Source organism: Urocitellus parryii, chromosome X, assembly GCF_045843805.1.
Source record: "Urocitellus parryii isolate mUroPar1 chromosome X, mUroPar1.hap1, whole genome shotgun sequence".
Classification (NCBI taxonomy): domain Eukaryota; kingdom Metazoa; phylum Chordata; class Mammalia; order Rodentia; family Sciuridae; genus Urocitellus; species Urocitellus parryii.
This window is the reverse complement of record NC_135547.1, coordinates 30,246,137-30,262,740: the sequence shown is the minus strand read 5'-3', so window position 1 is coordinate 30,262,740 and position 16,604 is coordinate 30,246,137. Positions and strand designations below refer to the sequence as shown.

Genomic DNA, 16,604 nt, shown 5'->3' with positions numbered 1-16,604 from the left:
CCCATTTCTACAACAAATTCAATGTTCAAAGTTTACCTTTAAAAATAAGAATAAAAGGTAAAACACAACAACTTAACACCATTTAAAAAGTATCTCAATGGAACTCAAGATTCAGTAATAAAAGAAAATAGAACATTAAATCTGGAAAGAATATTAGAGAGCATTTAGAGTAAACAACTTGCATTGCATCTGACTCCAGGTCCAGTGCTCTTTCTACTCTGAGCTGCTGCTTACCAGGAAGTACCATCTTTTTAAAAATCAATGAATGATATCCTAAGCATTTTGAAACATATGTCAAATTTGAGTTAAAATAGTTGACATTTCACGGGAATTCAACTTCTGGTGCTATATTTTATACATAATACATTATCCTGTTAAATATGTTGACTATTAGACAAGGAATTATGAATCTTTTGTCATATAGTATTTCTCATTCAATGAATTCAATCATGTCCACAATTTAAAAGTAATTGAGTACTAAGATAGTTTGTCAGCTAGGACATGAAAAATTGCTTTTTTATACAGAACTGGATTAATGAATATATTCATTAATGTTAGATTCTAACTGTTCAATAAACTTCTAATTAATTTAAATAGACTCCCATATTGCACTGTATCAGAATTTGATTTGTATACCATCTCTTGCAAGGTACTTGGTTGTACTTGATCGTCAATGAGAAATACTATTTTCAAATGCCTTCATGTTTTTGTCCATGCTGAACTTTGGTTATGATTTTTCACTCTCCACCCCTCAGAAATCATTATTCTAAAGTAATCTTTCTTAGGCATCTATTTGCTGGGATCTTCATGTAGAAAACATTTATATTGTCTTGGGGAATTGTTGACAACAATAAATTGACTTAAAAAAAAGAAATGTATGATTTCCTCTTTCTACACTGGATCACTGATTTTCCCACAGGAATATTGGGCAGCTGTGTGGATGGAAAACTTGACAATTGACAACCTATTAGTTCAAGACTGTTTGGTTCCCTCATCCCAACTTCCCACCCACAGAAGGGTAAAACTGAAAGTTGTTTCATTTCTGGGCATTTTTCCTTTTGTGGTCTCTGTGCTACAGTTTCTCGGAAGATTGCTTCATCAGAGCAGGCTTCCTTTCCTCATCAAGGTTGAGTCCAGACACCAATTGTTCTGTTTGTTTGTGTAGTAGATGAACACTAAGAAGAACTGTGAGGTGGAGGAATGGAACCAAAGAGAAACTGCAAGTGTTTCATTAAAGCCTGGCTAAGAGACTTCAGGGCAAATCCAGCCACAAACTGTCTCCCAGAGCCAATCTCTAGTGGCAACTGCAATTAAAAACAAATATTTCTAGTCGAGATGTTGTGGCACCTGCCTGAAATCTCAGAACTCAAGATCCTGAAGCAGAAAGATTGCAAATTCAAGGCCAGCCTTGGCAATTTAACTTAGTGAGACCCTGCCTTGAAATTTAAAAAATAATAAAAAATAAAAAGGACTGGGGATATAGCTCAGTGCCTAAGCACCTCTGGTTCAATCCATAGTACCAAATAATAATAATAAAACAAATATTTCCCTTATTCAACTCCAAAGCTGCAGCAAGAATCCCTTCTTTCCTTGGAAGCTACTCTGGCCTAAGATCTACTAGGATGTTATGGTTTGATTTGGGAGGTTCCAGTGATCCCAATATATTTCTCCCATATAGGTTATTCATTAGAGTCATTTTCTTTACTAACTTCCCCTTAAAATATTCATACATAATAAAAAAATTAACCAAATCATACAAAAGTGTGATTCATACTGTGCTTTATTCAAGTAGAAGATAGAGTCTTGGGTTCTTGTGTGTGTGTGTGGGGGGGGTGAGAATAGATAAGATGGATGGAAGCAAAGGGAAGAAAAAATGAGTTGAAAAACTACTTCTCACAAAGTTCTTTTAGTTGCAGGCTAGAAGGTTGATAGGGAAATTCAAAATGTTTAAGAAAGATATATAGGGGCTGGGGTTGTGGCTCGGTGATAGAGCACTCGCCTAGCATGTGTGAGGCACTGGGTTCAATCTCCAATACCACAAAAAAATAAATAAAGATATTGTGGCCAACTACAACTAAAAAATAAATATTTTTTAAAAAGAAGGATATATAATGGGCTCTCAATCTGGCAGGTTACTCTCCAGAATGTTCTTCCTTGCAGGCTTCTTGGTGGTCATAACATCAGTCAGGGTCCCAACTAGAAATAGCACACTTGACCATAAATGGAAGAGGGTTCATTTACAAGGGATTATCTATAAAAGCATAGATGTAGGGAACCACAAGTAGTACAGAAATGCAGGGCAGTAGGAGCTCTTACCATCCCTGGACCCTAAGTTACAGAAACTAGAAATAGTTACCAGAACCTAGAAGGAGTGATTCATGTACAGGTGGCTGCCTTGGGAAGAGTGGTGACCTTATTGAAATGCTAAGATAACCCAAAGTGATCTTGTAGGAAAGGAATAAATACAGAAAAAAAAACAGAAGAATAAATACTGCAACTTAATTTTCCTCTTTCCTTCTGCTCTCCTGCTGGTAATTTCCTTGGCCAAATCTAGCCAAAACCCAGAAGGCAAAGAAGCCTATTGATGTGGTTCATATAGGTCAGCCTCCTAAGTAAGAAAGCAGGATGGAAAAGGGTAGAGGGTGTCTGGAGAGTTAAATTGGAGATAACTACTACAGTCATCAAGCGGAGGCTCTGTGAGCAGACTCATGGCAGCCTGGTACCATGCTAGAACCATCTACTGAACCAGATATTACCAAATGTTTCTTATGGAACTAAACTGTCCCATGCTGAGAACCATTGCTCTAACCAATGGGGCAAGATTCATATGAACTATAATCTGTGGCTGCCACCTGGACCTTTTGATCTCTTTGTGTCCAAGGACCAGGAGGCAAGAAAAGTCACCATCTTAACTTGGTCACTTGATCTCACTGTCAGAAGGAGGTGGAGTTGCAGTTATACAAGGGAAACATGGGAGGAATTCTCTGGGGGTCAGTCTCTAGCAGAAGCAGCTGCTAGGTTGGCTGGCTACTCTGTCAGAGATTTGGCCAGTAAGGCGACAACATGCCCAAGTAAGTTTATTACTTACATAGACAGCATAAGTAATATAAGCATAGTGTTAGCTCCCCACATCTTTATTCCCCAGGAGGACCTTGAACCATTGGAGTCAGATGACAGATGACATGACTGGTAGGTCACTCTGTTTCTGAGAGCCAATTCTACACTGCAACTGAGTGGTGTGATAGTCTGTAGCTATAAACTAAAAAAGCCAAGATGGATAGTTCCATGCCTCACAGAAGCAAGGGAGGTAGATGAGAGCCTCATTCTGTCATCCTTCTACAACAAAGAGAGCTCCATCCAAGACTACTTTCTTGTCATGTTCTTGAAAATGGCCACTGCTTTCCTTCTGTCCTCCAATTCTCCCACAAAAATCTCTCACCCTAATTGGAAACATAAAGGAAATGGGAATGTAGCTGAACCTAAAGAAGTTTACCCATTACAAACCTACCACATGAAGTATTTTATAATTTAATCATCATGGTGAATGAAATATTTTCCCCATATCTATTTCTCCTCAGCTAGTAATAGAGGAAATTTCTTTTTTTAGAGAGAGAGAGAATTTTTAATATTTATTTTTTAGTTTTTCGGCGGACACAACATCTTTGTTTGCATGTGGTGTTGAGGATCGAACCCAGGCTGTACGCATGCCAGGCAAGCGTGCTACCACTTGAGCCACATCCCCAGCCCTAGAGGAAATTTCTTTTGTTTAATCTTATAGCCTGCAATCTTGACAATTTTATTAATTATATAAATATTTATTACTGTCACTTGCATTTTCACATGAGAAAAAATAATAACTCTTTTTTGAGTATTTATTATGCTATACCATTTTCTTTTATATTGTACTTATTGGAATTTCAAATAATATAATGTCATTCCTGATTATCTTGAAAACATTTTTTAGTGTTTTACTCTTCAAAATATTTGCTTTTTGTTTGACTTTTAAAAAATTAAATTTACTTTTTGATTGACAATATAAAATTTGTACATATATAAGAGTTACAATGTGATGTTTTTTAAAAATTTTTTTAGATGTATAGACCTTTATTTTATTCATTTTCTTATATGTGGTGCTGAGAATCGAACCCAGTGCCTCACACATGCTAGGCAAGCACGCTATCACTGAGCCACAGCCTCAGTCTCAATGTGATGTTTTGATTCATGTATATCCATCACCTTAGGTGGGTACTTTAAATTTTTTCTTTTTTTTAAATTTTGAATAAGAGATTTTTAATGACATAACTTTATTGATCTGAATACCATACAGGATGCATTGTAAGTGATCAATAAATATATTTTTTATTATTTTTTTCATTTATATATGACAGCAGAATGCATTATAATTCTTATTAGGTGGGTACTTTCTACTCCTCTTTTACCTTGTGTTTCTATTAGGAGCATGTGTTAGTCAACTTTTCATCACTGTGACCAAAATACCTCACAAGAACAACTTAGAGTAGGAAGAGTTTATTTTGGCTTATGATTTCAGAGGTCTCAGTCCATGGTCCCAGTGCTATGGCCTTGGGCCTGAGGTGAGGCAAAACATCACAGCAAGGGTGTGGCAAAGGAAAGCTGTCAGCTCATGAAAGCCAGAAAGCAGAGAGACAGCAAGGCACCAGGGACAAAATATAAACCCCAAAGGCATGTCCCCAGTAACCTACTTCCTCCAGCCACACCCTACCTGCCTACAGTTACCACCCAGTATAGTAGTTCATTCAAATTATTAATCCATCAAATACATCAATCCACTGTTTAGGTTACAATGCTCATTAATCTAATCACTTCACCTCTGAACATTCCTATATTGTCTCACACATGAGCTTTTGGGGGGACACTCATATCCAAACCATAATGGAGTATATGTTAAAATTTATGAAAGCTATTATATATGTTATTAATATGACCCTATGATATTCTCCTCTAACTCATTTTTTGTTATGAATTACATTAATAGATTTCTTTCTATTGACCCACTTTTGTATTACCTGAATATATCCAACATGGTAATAATTGGTTATATCTTTGACAATGATCAATTTAGAATTCTTTTGGCTGCAAGTAACAGAGAGCCCAGATAAAAATATCTTCAACCATAAATACATTGAGTTATTTAGCACCACAAGAATTCTGAAGCAGGTGGTTCCAAGGTCATTTTTAGAGGTTGAATAACATCAAGAAGGCCCCACATGCTCTTACTTTCTGATATTTTTATTGCAATGTGACGGAGAATCTGGTTATATTTTTCAGTGTGACTTCTGATATGAGCACTGCTCCCTCTTCCCCTTGTGCTTCACATCTTGGCAAGCTGATCAGAAAGCCTTGTTTCTCCTTCCTTTTGTACTGACAATGGGTTCAATCCATGCAGATTCCATCACAAACACAAAACCCCTAACCTCAGCTCACCCGTTAATCACCATAAAAATCCCAATCCTTGCAAAGTTCCCCTTCCTCACTCTTTCAAGCCATTTTCACATCATCTTGGGATGCTTTCACTGGTGGTCCCAGGAAGCCTCATTATATAAGAAATAAAACTTTCATAATCTCTTAAAATTTTTATTAGAGTATTATATTTATATATAGTATCTGGATTCATTTTGACATAATTATACATACAAGAAATTTTATTTACATCACCATTTTCTCTCCCTCTTCCTTCCCTGCTCCCCTCCTCCCTTTTCTCTCTCCTCTACTGTACTGATCTTCTTTCCACCCCCTTATTCATTTTTTTTTGTGGTGCTGGGGATTGAACCCAGGGCCCTGTACATACAAGGTAAGCACTCTGCCAACTGAGATATATCTCCAGCCCTATTCATTTATTTTTGATACATACCTTCTACATATAAAGGAGATATTCCCTTTGGTACTTTTACATATGTGTATAGCATGGTTTTGTTAGATTCATTCAATATTTCTTTCCCTATCTCTTCCCTCCTTTCTCTCTCTATGGAAGTCATGTGTGGTGGCACAGGTCTGTAATCCCAGTTACTTGGGAGGTTGAGTCAGGAGGATCACAAGTTTGGTGCAAGCCTGGGCAACTTTGTGAGACCCTGACTCAAAAGAAAAAGAACAGGGTTGGGGGCTCTAGGTCAGTGATAGAGTGCTTGCCTCGCATGCCTGAGGCACAGGGTTCCATCATCAGCACCACATAAATAAATAAAATAAAGGTATTGTGTCCATCTAAAACTAAAAAAAAATATTTTAAAAAAGAACCTTCCTAGAGTATATTCAGTAATTACAAAAAGGAAAGAAAAGACAGAATGACAGAAAGGCAGGCAGAAAAGAAGGCAGGAAGGCAAGGAAGGAGAGAGGGAGAAATCTGGATACAGAGGAGGAAAAAAATACTGAAACAGAGACCTACAATTTGATTTAACTGGAAACACATAAGAATTTTAAAATAGAAAGATAAATGTGCTGAATTGCTTTTGCATCTCTAAAACATAACTTCTGAATTAACATTAATACTGCTGAAATGCAGCAATTGACAAACCTTCACAACTTTAACCAATACTTGGGTTCAAATTACAATAATACTTCAGGAATCCTTCTAAATCTGAACAACACAACCCCTAAAATATTGTGCAGTTATTTAACATAAAATAGAACAAGCAGGGCTGGGGCTGTAGCTCAGTGGCAGAGCACTTGCTTAGCATGCGTGAGGCACTGGGTTCAAACCTCAGCACTACATTAAAAAATAATAAAACAAATAAAATAAAGGCATCTATCCATCTACAACTACAAAAGAAATTTTTTTAAAAAAATTAAAAAACAATAGAACAAGCAGCTGAGCACAGTGGCTCATGTCTGTAATCCCTACTGCTTGCGAGGCTGAGACAGTAGGATTGCAAGTTTGAAACCAGACTCAGCAACTCAGTAACTCATAAGCAAATTTATATTTTGTACCTAGCAAGTGGATTCACTCTCTCTGCTTTCTGATCATCATGTGATCTTATATACTGTATGTCTTTAGAGCGGCAACTGTTGGCTGCATACTGAAATTTTCTATAAATACAGGTTTATTATGCCCTTGAGCCCATTGCCCTTAAAATAGCCAGATGCTCACTGTGCATTGGTCACAGAAACAGTACTCCACAGGGCTGAGGTTGTGGCTCAGCGGTAGAGCACTCACCTAGCACATGTGAGGCCCTGGGTTCAATCCTTAGCACCACATAAAAATAAATAAATAAAATAAAGGTATTGTGTCCATTCACAGCTAAAAAATAAATAAACAGTACCCCACAAACATGCCATGGTCACCATATCTCCTTACTACAGGATGAAATCAAACCTAGGGCCTCTGGCATATCCTACCTGTAGGAGGTGTGGTCTCCCTTGTCCTCAGTTCCTTGCCAGATGTCATGGTGCTGGAGGAGGTCATCCTTTGCTATGGTTTGGATACGGATTATTCCCCCAAAGTTTCATGTGCTGGATGCTTAGTCTCCAACCAGTGTAATGGTATTAAGAGGTGGTGGAGTCCACAGGGAGATAACTAGGTCATGGTGGCAGCATCCTCAGAAGGAATTAATGTCTAACTCATGGGATTGGATTAGGTCTCATGGGACTAGATTAGTTATCACAAGAGTAGGCTGTTATAAACAAGGATACCTCATATGTTTGACCACTTCTGCATGTGTCTGCTCACTGCTTTCACAGGTGCTTCCACCATGTGATGGTACCTACCATGCTATGACACAGCCTGAGGCCCTCATCAGATGTGGCCATCCAAATTTGGACTTTTCAGCTTCTAAAATCATAAGGCAAAATAAACCTCTTTCCTTATAAAGTATCTGGTCTTGGGAATTTTGTTATAGCAACACAAAATGAACTAAGACACCCCTCCAAAAGGTCCCTTGATATCTGAGGAGCTCTCTGAACTAAACTGAGTGAACAATATGTATGTATACTTTACAGCTGTTCACCATATGGAGCTCACTTGAGAGTAACTTTTCATTCCTTAAAAAGGACATCCCGGATAAAGAATAGGACCCAAGGGTCAACATAATCAGCCAAACTTCATGCAGGTCTCTTAACACTGTTTTTCCTAACTGAATATCAGTTTCCATCTGCACCATTTTATAGACTATTTGGGCCATTGTCAATGATCTAGCTCTTTGATCTAGATGATAGCAACAATAATAATTTCTACTCCAAGATTTCCCTCTGAGTTAAGAACTCTAAAATCTACTGCTTCATAGACTTATATTTTGGGTAAAATATAAATCAAGGTCACCCAGATACTCCTTATCCCCTTTGGAATTCCAGACACTACTGATAGTAACCAAGGTACTTAATTTCATTTCTCAGAATGTGTAATACTGGGTTCTTGAAGAAAGAATTCAATGGAACCTTTACCTTTCTTACAGGCTGCAGGCTGCAGGCCTCATAGAGTGCCAAAATGGTTTATTTAAATAAGTTTAAATTCAATTAAATGAAGCATGGTACATTTTTGTCATCATTTAGACATCAGAGATAAATTATAATGAAAAAATCTGACTCCACTGGGGAAGGGTATGTGCTGGGGACTGAACCCAGGGCTTTGCACATGCTAAGTACATGCTCAACCACTAAACTACACCCCTAGCCCCATGACTCCATTTTTTTTATTTTTGACTACTAACAGCTTTTAAGCTTCACCCTTCACTCTCCCCTTGAGTACCATATCTGGGCAAGCTGATAAGAAAACCTTAATGTTTCCTCCTTTGGTGTCAGCAGCAGTTTCAAACTATACCAGCCCCTATCCACACATAGAAACCCTCATCCCAACCCCACCCCTAACCACAATTAAAATTCCAAGCAAATCTCCTCTCCTTAATTTCTTAAGCCATTTTTGGACTAACTTGTGAGGCCTAGCTGCTCTCTTCAGAATCTTCATTATGTAAGTAATAAACATTTTTGGCCTCATGAAGTGTTGCATGCCTGTAATCCCAACTAGTCAGGAGACTGAGGCAGGAGGGTCACAAGTTTGAGGCCAGCCTGGACAACTTAGCATGACCATGTCTCAAAAAAAAAAAAAAAAAAAAAAGGGCTTGGGATGTGGCTCAGCGGTTAAACATCCCTGGGTTCAATGCCCAGTACCAAAAGGAGGGGAGCAGGGGATGTAGCTCAGTGGCAGAGTTACCTTCTGTTCAAACCCTACTAGTGGAAAAAAAAAAAGAAACATTTTCATAATCAGTGTGCATATGCTATCATCAATCTTGACCTCCAAAAAAAATTGGGTGGGGGATTCACCCTGTTTCTGCATGATGGTCAAAATATATCTTCCACATCTCTTCTCATGGCTTCAAGGTAATTACTGAAGCTACAAACAACACATCTTCATACCAGCATCCTAAACAAAAAAACATGGCAGCTCGTGGTAAAAGGATTTCACTCTATTGGTCCTCTACCTAATCACAAAGGAAAATATTTTTCTTAAACCCCTAGAAAGTTTCCTGATAGACTTCATTGACCATCACAGGGTTACATGCCCAACTCTAAGCCCATCACTGACAAAATGGGAACAAGATTGGCTAAAATTTGCCATGAGACACTATGCAGGACTTGCCATATCACTGTCTGGGCAATGTAGTGGTTACATTAGCAAAAAAGTGAAAACTTTTCTATTGATTTAACAAAGAATATCTGCCACAGGAACACTGGTACAGTACCTTTTTGGATATTTTATGTAAAATTTTTGCAGATATTTGTAAACTATATTTGTCAGTATTTGTAAACTATATTATTGTATACACTATTTTTCTTATTGGCTATCAAAATTTTGTTGACTTCACAAAAATGAACTGGGGAACTGTCCGTCTTTTTCTATGGCATGGAATAAACATCTTCAACTTATCATATGCATTTTTAACTTATCATAATACATCTTCAAATCTTATTCTACTTCATGTATAATGCAAGAATCACACCACAAGAGCTGGGAGTGCTTGCCTGCCTAGCAGGTACAAGACCCTGGGTTCAATCTCTAGCTCTGCAAGAAAATTAAAAAAATAAATCACAACAAGGAATTACTCTTACATTAACCAAAAGTGACACAGAAATGCCAGTGTAATCTCTTTGCAGCAATATTTATAAATGAAATGGGTCAATAGCATTCTTTAGGAGAATATATTTTTGTCATTGATTATTAAAATGGCTACACAAAATAATCTGCAGAGCTTTTCATATTGTTCTGTGGTTGAAATAGCATATATCACCATAATTATCTGATTTTAAAGGTTAAATAGGGGGGCTGGGGTTGTAGCTCAATGATCGAGCAATTGCCTAGCGCTGGGTTTGATCCTTAGCATCATATAAAAAAAGAAATAAAATAAAGGTAATACACTCACACACACACAGTTACATAGGAATTAACACAGAATCATTTTTGTGCTTCTGTACTCTGTGTTTCTAAAATTTGCAATGCTCCAGGACTGAGTCCATTGTTTTCTACTTATCTCTAAATGACTTTCTTCTCCCTAGTGGTTCTCATTTAGGTTTATGACTGGCAAACACCACTAATTCATTACTGACTCCAGAATTTATATTTCCAACCCAATTTCTCTTCTGTGCTCCAGAACTATATGTCCCAGAAGTTCTACTTGATATCACCATCCTGGTTGTTATGAGACATCACAGACCATGTCTCTGAAACAGCTACTGCAGGTTGTAGCTCTGGACACCATATAATCTCTTTTTCATGCAAAATCCAGAGTAAAATTTTTCAGATCTAATGATACTACCAATAGAAACACTATAGTTTCAGCTTCTCACACTTAGAATAAAATTAAATCACCTTAATATTGCTTTTGAGGCCATGTGAGATGACACCTTTGTTTCCAATAGCATCTCATTCCATTCTCTCCGTGTGTGTGTGTGTGTGTGTGTGTGTGTGTTTGTGTGTGTGTGTGTTTGCTTGTTACTGGGGTTTGAACCCAAAAGTGCTCTCCCACTGAGCTACATCCACAGCACGTTTTTCATTTTTTGAGACAGGGTTTCCCTAAATTGCTGAAACTACCTTCGAACTTGTGATCCTTCTGCCTCAGCCTCCCAAGATGTTGGGATTACAGAGTGTATACCATCATGCCTGGCTTTCTCCCTAACTTATCATGCTTTGGTCTCACTGGCATGTGTGAAGCTTTTTCTGCACAAAGACTTTTGACACTGGAATTATAGATCTCATATAATATGTCATCTTCTCAGAGACCTTCTCTAACCTTTTTAAAAAAAATTAAATTGTGGATGGACATGATACAATTAATTAATTAATTAATTAATTAATTTTGTGGTGCTGGTAATTGAACCCAGGGCCTTTTGCATGTGAGGCAAGGATTCTACCAACTGATCTATATCCCCAGACCTATTTATTTATTTTTATGTGGTGCTGAGGATCAAACCCAGTGCCTCACACAAGCTAGGCAAGTGCTCTACCACTGAGCTACAACTGCAGCTCCTCTGAACTTCTTATGTACACACAACAATCTCAAACCCCTGTGGAGTCCTAATCTTTCACATCACCTTGTATATTAACTTCTCAGCACTCATAACAATTTATAAATATCTTGCTTACTTGTTTGGCTTTTTTCATTTATTATTTCATCAATAGGATATAATAGCATGAGGGTTAGGGATTTTTCAATATTTTTCACCACTTTTTTCAAGCAAAATTATTATGTGTTCAATAACTGTCTGCCAAAGGAACAAAAGATTATGGATCTGATAACCAAGAAAGTAGTCTAAATTGGAAATACAGAGTTGTGATAGAGGTAGCATTTTAAATTACAGGAGTGAATAAGCACATCTAAGGACAACACAGAGAATGAAAAGAAGAGGGATCTGAAGATGATACTGGAGAAAACCAAAATTGGAGCCTTGGGTAGAAGAACAAGGAGTTCAAAGAAACTGAGAAAGATAAGCCAGAGGCAAAGGAAGAACATCAGTAGAATTTGATGTTGCAGAAACTAAGACAGGATAGAGTGTAATGGAGGGAATGTTCAACACCACTGCACTCTGCTAAAAGATGATATGAGAACTAACTTTCAAAGTATCCACTAGTGTATCTACTAAAGTTGGAACTGCTGAAGACCTTTAGAATTTTCACTAGAGCATTGGGGGTGAAAACTAAAGTGCAGTAGGTTGAATGGTGGAGGGAACATAGTGAAGTGGACATAGCACAGACAATTCTCCTAATGAAAATAAAAAGGTGGTGATGAGAAAAGCAAGACATGGGCTAGAGGGAGGAAATTATTTTAAGAATGGAAGGAACTATAACAGATTTACTGTATGGCATATCTAGTAACACAGGACATGAGGGAAATGCAGGAAAGTCAAGAGGGAAATAGATGCATTAAAACCCCTGAGAAAATAGAACAGGAAGTACTGACATCTGGAGCATTGGAGATAGGGCTTAGCAAGGAAAGCTGGAGGCCTTCATAGCTCATTCCCTTGATTTTCTTGACAAGCAATACTCCAAGGTCATTTGCTTAAGATGAGAAGGGAACAGTGCACACAGCTCGAGACTGTATAGAAGGTTTGATAGAGCAACTGAGAGTAATGGGAGAGGGAGTTGAGCCAAAGAGTGCACCCGTGCACTCTCCTACCTCACCAGGTTAGAAATCCATACTATGTAGCTGCGTGTTGTCCTTCAGAAACTCTTGGAAACAGGGGTCCTCTCTGCACTCTCCGCAGTGCCCCATGTAGCTTGCCCCGTAGAGCAGCAGCCCAAATACCAGACTGACAGGAAGAGCTCTGCCAAGGAATGTTGGTCCCAGCAGGCCTTGCGGCCAGCCTCAGTATCCATTATCTGTGACGTGCTAAGTCGTTGACGCTTTAGCGCCTAAGGGGTTGATGTGAGAGAGAACTGGTTTTAAGGCTTGGGGCTTTGTGTAGAGAAAGCAGGGGGTAGGAGGTTAAGGAAGAGGCTATAGGATTGGGCAGGGACTGAAACACCACAGAGAGAGGAATTGAGAGGTGGGCCAGTTGGTAGCCCAAGGCTTACTACAGTAGAGGAGGCAGCTCTGCTGACTAGGCCACAGCGGCCATGGCCGTCGACTTCAGAGACCCCAGGAGCGGTTTCCGCCACAGCGAGGTGGTGGTGTTTATCAATGAAGAGGTGCTCAGTAATGGTGGTAGCCCAGACTTCTACCTGACCTTCCGTTCACGGCCCTGGAACGAGGTGGAAGACAAACTGCAGTCCGTCGTGGCCGACCCTCAGGTGCCGCGCGCCATTAAGAGGGCGTGCGCCTGGAGTGCCCTGGCCCTTGGGGTGCGAGTGGCCGCGAGGCAGCGGGAGCAGCAGGCGCGACGGGTCAGGCGGCTGAGGGGGCAGGTGGAGGAGTGTGAAGGAGCCGCCTGGGCTCTGGCCTCGGAACTGCAGCGGCTGCGTGAGGAGAGGGACGACGTGGTTTCTCAGTTGCATAGCGCCAGAGATGACCTGAAGCAAGCGCTGGGGGAGCGCGACGCCCTGCGTGAGAGGCTGATCCAGTTGGAGCTGTCCCAGGAAGTCGCTCCTGAGTCGCCAGATGAGCAGCATAGGATTGGGGCATGGCCTGTGGATGCAGGGGGACGGAGAGAGGCGCTTGCCACAGGGTCGCAGGGTACGCAGGATGTGGAGTCTGAGGCCCAGATGGCATCCCCAGCAGGTATGGCACTCCATTGTACTTGGGCCCAGGTTGCTCAACCCCCCTCTGTCAATGCATTCTTTGTTTTTGGTTTATTTATTTATTTATTTTTGGTACTGGGGATTGAACTCAGGGGCACTCAACCACTGAGCCATATCCCCAGCCCTGTTTTGTATTTTATTTAGAGATATTGTCTCACTGAGTTGATTAGTCCCTTCTAAATTGCGGAGGCTAGCTTTGAACTCCTGCCTCCACCTCCCAAGCCGCTGGGATCACAGGTGTACACCACCGCACCCAGTCCCAGTGCCATTCTTCACACCATTCCCATTGGCATTCCCAGGACCAACACCTCCCCACCCAGACTAATCTCAATAGAAGTGGCTGGAGCTGCAGTCCAGATGCCCAGTGGGTTCATCTATTCACCTGGCCCACAGTCGGCTCATTCGGGACTTAAGTTTAGTGGTGGGATCAGAGGAGCCAAGGTCAGGGAGTAGTCCTGTGAAGCCTCAGGGTACTAAACCCAGGAGGAAAGTCCTGTGAGGCCTCACTTCTGTAGACTTCTCTGAGCTTAACTGAAGCCAAGGAAACAACAGCCTTAGGGACAGATGGCCAGAATGCCAAAAGATAAGAAAGCCTTTGAAACCCAGCAAGAGGAGAAACTTGTTCAGACATCAGAAGGAGGGTTTGGGACTGCCTGAGATGTAAAGTATGATTCATTTTTCCTGATATTTGGCCTGCTATAAATGTAAGAAAAAAACCTAGATAACCAGTGAGGTGGGAAGCCTTCACCAAAACAAGTTCCCTACTGAATTCAAGGAGGTAGAAAAAGAATGGAGATATATTCCAAAGATAAATCAATTTTTGGAGGCTCCTTTCAAATAAAAAGATCTCCTTTATTTACATCATAAAAAAGGTTAAAACCCAAACAAAAATTTCATTATCCCACCATCAAGCAGTACTAGTATTTATTTCAGTGCTGGAAATCGAACTCAGGGCATCCCAAATTCTAGGCAAGCACTCTACCACTTGCCTACATCACCAACCTGCAATAACCATTTTTAACACATTAATACGAACTGGAGAGAGTTTAATATCATACATGTGTGTATATAATTTGTATTATTTTTGAAAAATATGAGATTCTGCTAAATATGTTAATTAATCTTTGAAAGGAAAATTTCTCCAATTGCATTTAAGTTCACAGGTGGACTCTGGATGGCTGCTGTTGGTTAACATTCTGAAGAAGCTAATATTGTAGAACACTCTCTTTTTCTCCTTTCTGTACTCTCCTTAACCTCCTTCTTCCATAACACCAGGTCTTCTGCTGGGAATAACAATGTTTTCAGAACATAAGATACATTATGTTCTAGGAACACTGGTGTTGTTTTTTTTTTTTTCCTGACAATGTTATTGTTGTACTGTAGATTGGAGCAGTGTTCACATTTTTTTTCTCAGTTTGTTTTTATAACATTCATAGTGTCTGTTTTTTGTGTCTCTAAGCTCCAGGAACTTTGGGTGAAGCTGAAGAAGCTCTGGCTCCCAGTGTGTGACTCCTCATGATATACACTTCTGGCTCTCAGCAGGCTTCACCTATGACCTCAACTGGCTGGAGCTAAAAAGAGAACGAAGGCATCATGGAGAAGGACACATTCTGGCACACATTTTGGAACAAGACAGAGCAGACCAATTTTGTTAGAACTCAATCCTTCTGTTGGAGAAAAGGGTTGACATTGCAGAGTCCAATTGAGAGAAGAATGGTAATCTTAGAGATTGTAGCAAATTTGTTTAATTTCGTTCATTAGTTTATTGAACAAAAAGTTACCAATGGCCTAGTATGTGTTAGAAACTATAACTATGTTAATATCTAGTGTACACATTATAATCCGTTGGGTGAGATTGGTTAGATGACAAAAGCGAGCCTAATTTGAGATATGTGGATCAGGTTGTCCCCTTTGTCTTGCATGAAATGTGACCTTTGGATAAACCCAATTGAAATAACATCAAGATCCAATTTTGGATAAAAAAAAAAAAGGTTTCACTTTTGTGGTTCTGGGGGCATGTCAAAGACACTTTCATGAAAGGGCTTGAGTGACCAATTGTTTATCACATTAATCCCAAAGAAGATGAATGAGCAGTGGCAAAAAATCAGGAAAGTATCCTGGCAAAAAGACAGGCAGGGCTTTTCTGATCCTCTGCTGATTTCCTTTCTTGAGGCTCATCTATTTTTCCTGGCTGCAATGCAGCCTGCCTGAAAGATCACTAGGCTGTGTTGTAAAAAGACAGTACTGGGGGAAGTATTTGCTACATACTCTAGTCCTCAGCCCCCGACTATCCCCATCCCAGGTTCCTTTCCAATGAACAGTGGATGAAAAACAAAATGCATTCCAAAGACAGACTTCAGGGCTGCGGTACTATGTGTGTATGGTGCTTCTCTTGGAAGGACTAATTGGACTATAAATAGAACTGGAGGAGGCCAGCAATCTCCAGAATGCCCCTGGGCCCCTTGCCTGCCACTGTTATCTGCAGATTCTTTGCTTCACCAAGACAGCTGCAAAGCAAGGAGGAGCCAGGGTAGAGCCCAGGGAGTGGGAGGTGCCATTCTGAACAGGTTTCCCAGAGGTCCCCTGGAGATCCAGCACAGCTCGCCAAGATCAACCATTGTTGGGGGTTTTCTGATCCTAACTAGTAATAAAGAGTTTATATTTGTCTCATGTCTTCTGTGTAGTGTGTATAGAAGGCTTGTGGGAGGTGGAAGATTAAATCCTTCCTTCCATCTGAGTAAGGTGAAGGGAATTTCAATCTCATTTCCTATTAGAGGGCCCCTTCTCTTCTTGCCAGTCACCCAAGAATTGGAGGCACCTCTTTGAGGCCTTCACTATCCAAGTCCACATGGTCCCTTCAGGTGGGCATGTCTGCTGCTGCAGGACTGGTGGGGCATGTGGGGGGAAAGGG

General features: G+C 40.0%; 1 protein-coding gene across 1 annotated transcript; it reads left to right on the top strand.

Annotated features, from left to right (window-relative positions):
* The first annotated feature begins 13,072 nt into the window (after positions 1–13,072).
* LOC113175286 (testis-expressed protein 13C-1-like) lies at positions 13,073–15,348 on the top strand. Its single transcript, XM_077793610.1, has 2 exons — positions 13,073–13,673; positions 15,236–15,348. The coding sequence occupies exons 1-2, from the start codon at positions 13,073–13,075 to the stop codon at positions 15,346–15,348; spliced, it is 714 nt and encodes a 237-aa protein (XP_077649736.1).
* Positions 15,349–16,604: the final 1,256 nt, after the last annotated feature.

Coding starts and splice junctions, on each gene's coding strand:
- LOC113175286 (XM_077793610.1), top strand. CDS start 13,073: ATGGCCGTCGACTTCAGAGACCCCAGGAGCGGTTTCCGCCACAGCGAG. Junction 13,674..15,235: donor CCAGATGGCATCCCCAGCAG/GTATGGCACTCC, acceptor GGCTCTCAGCAG/GCTTCACCTATGACCTCAAC.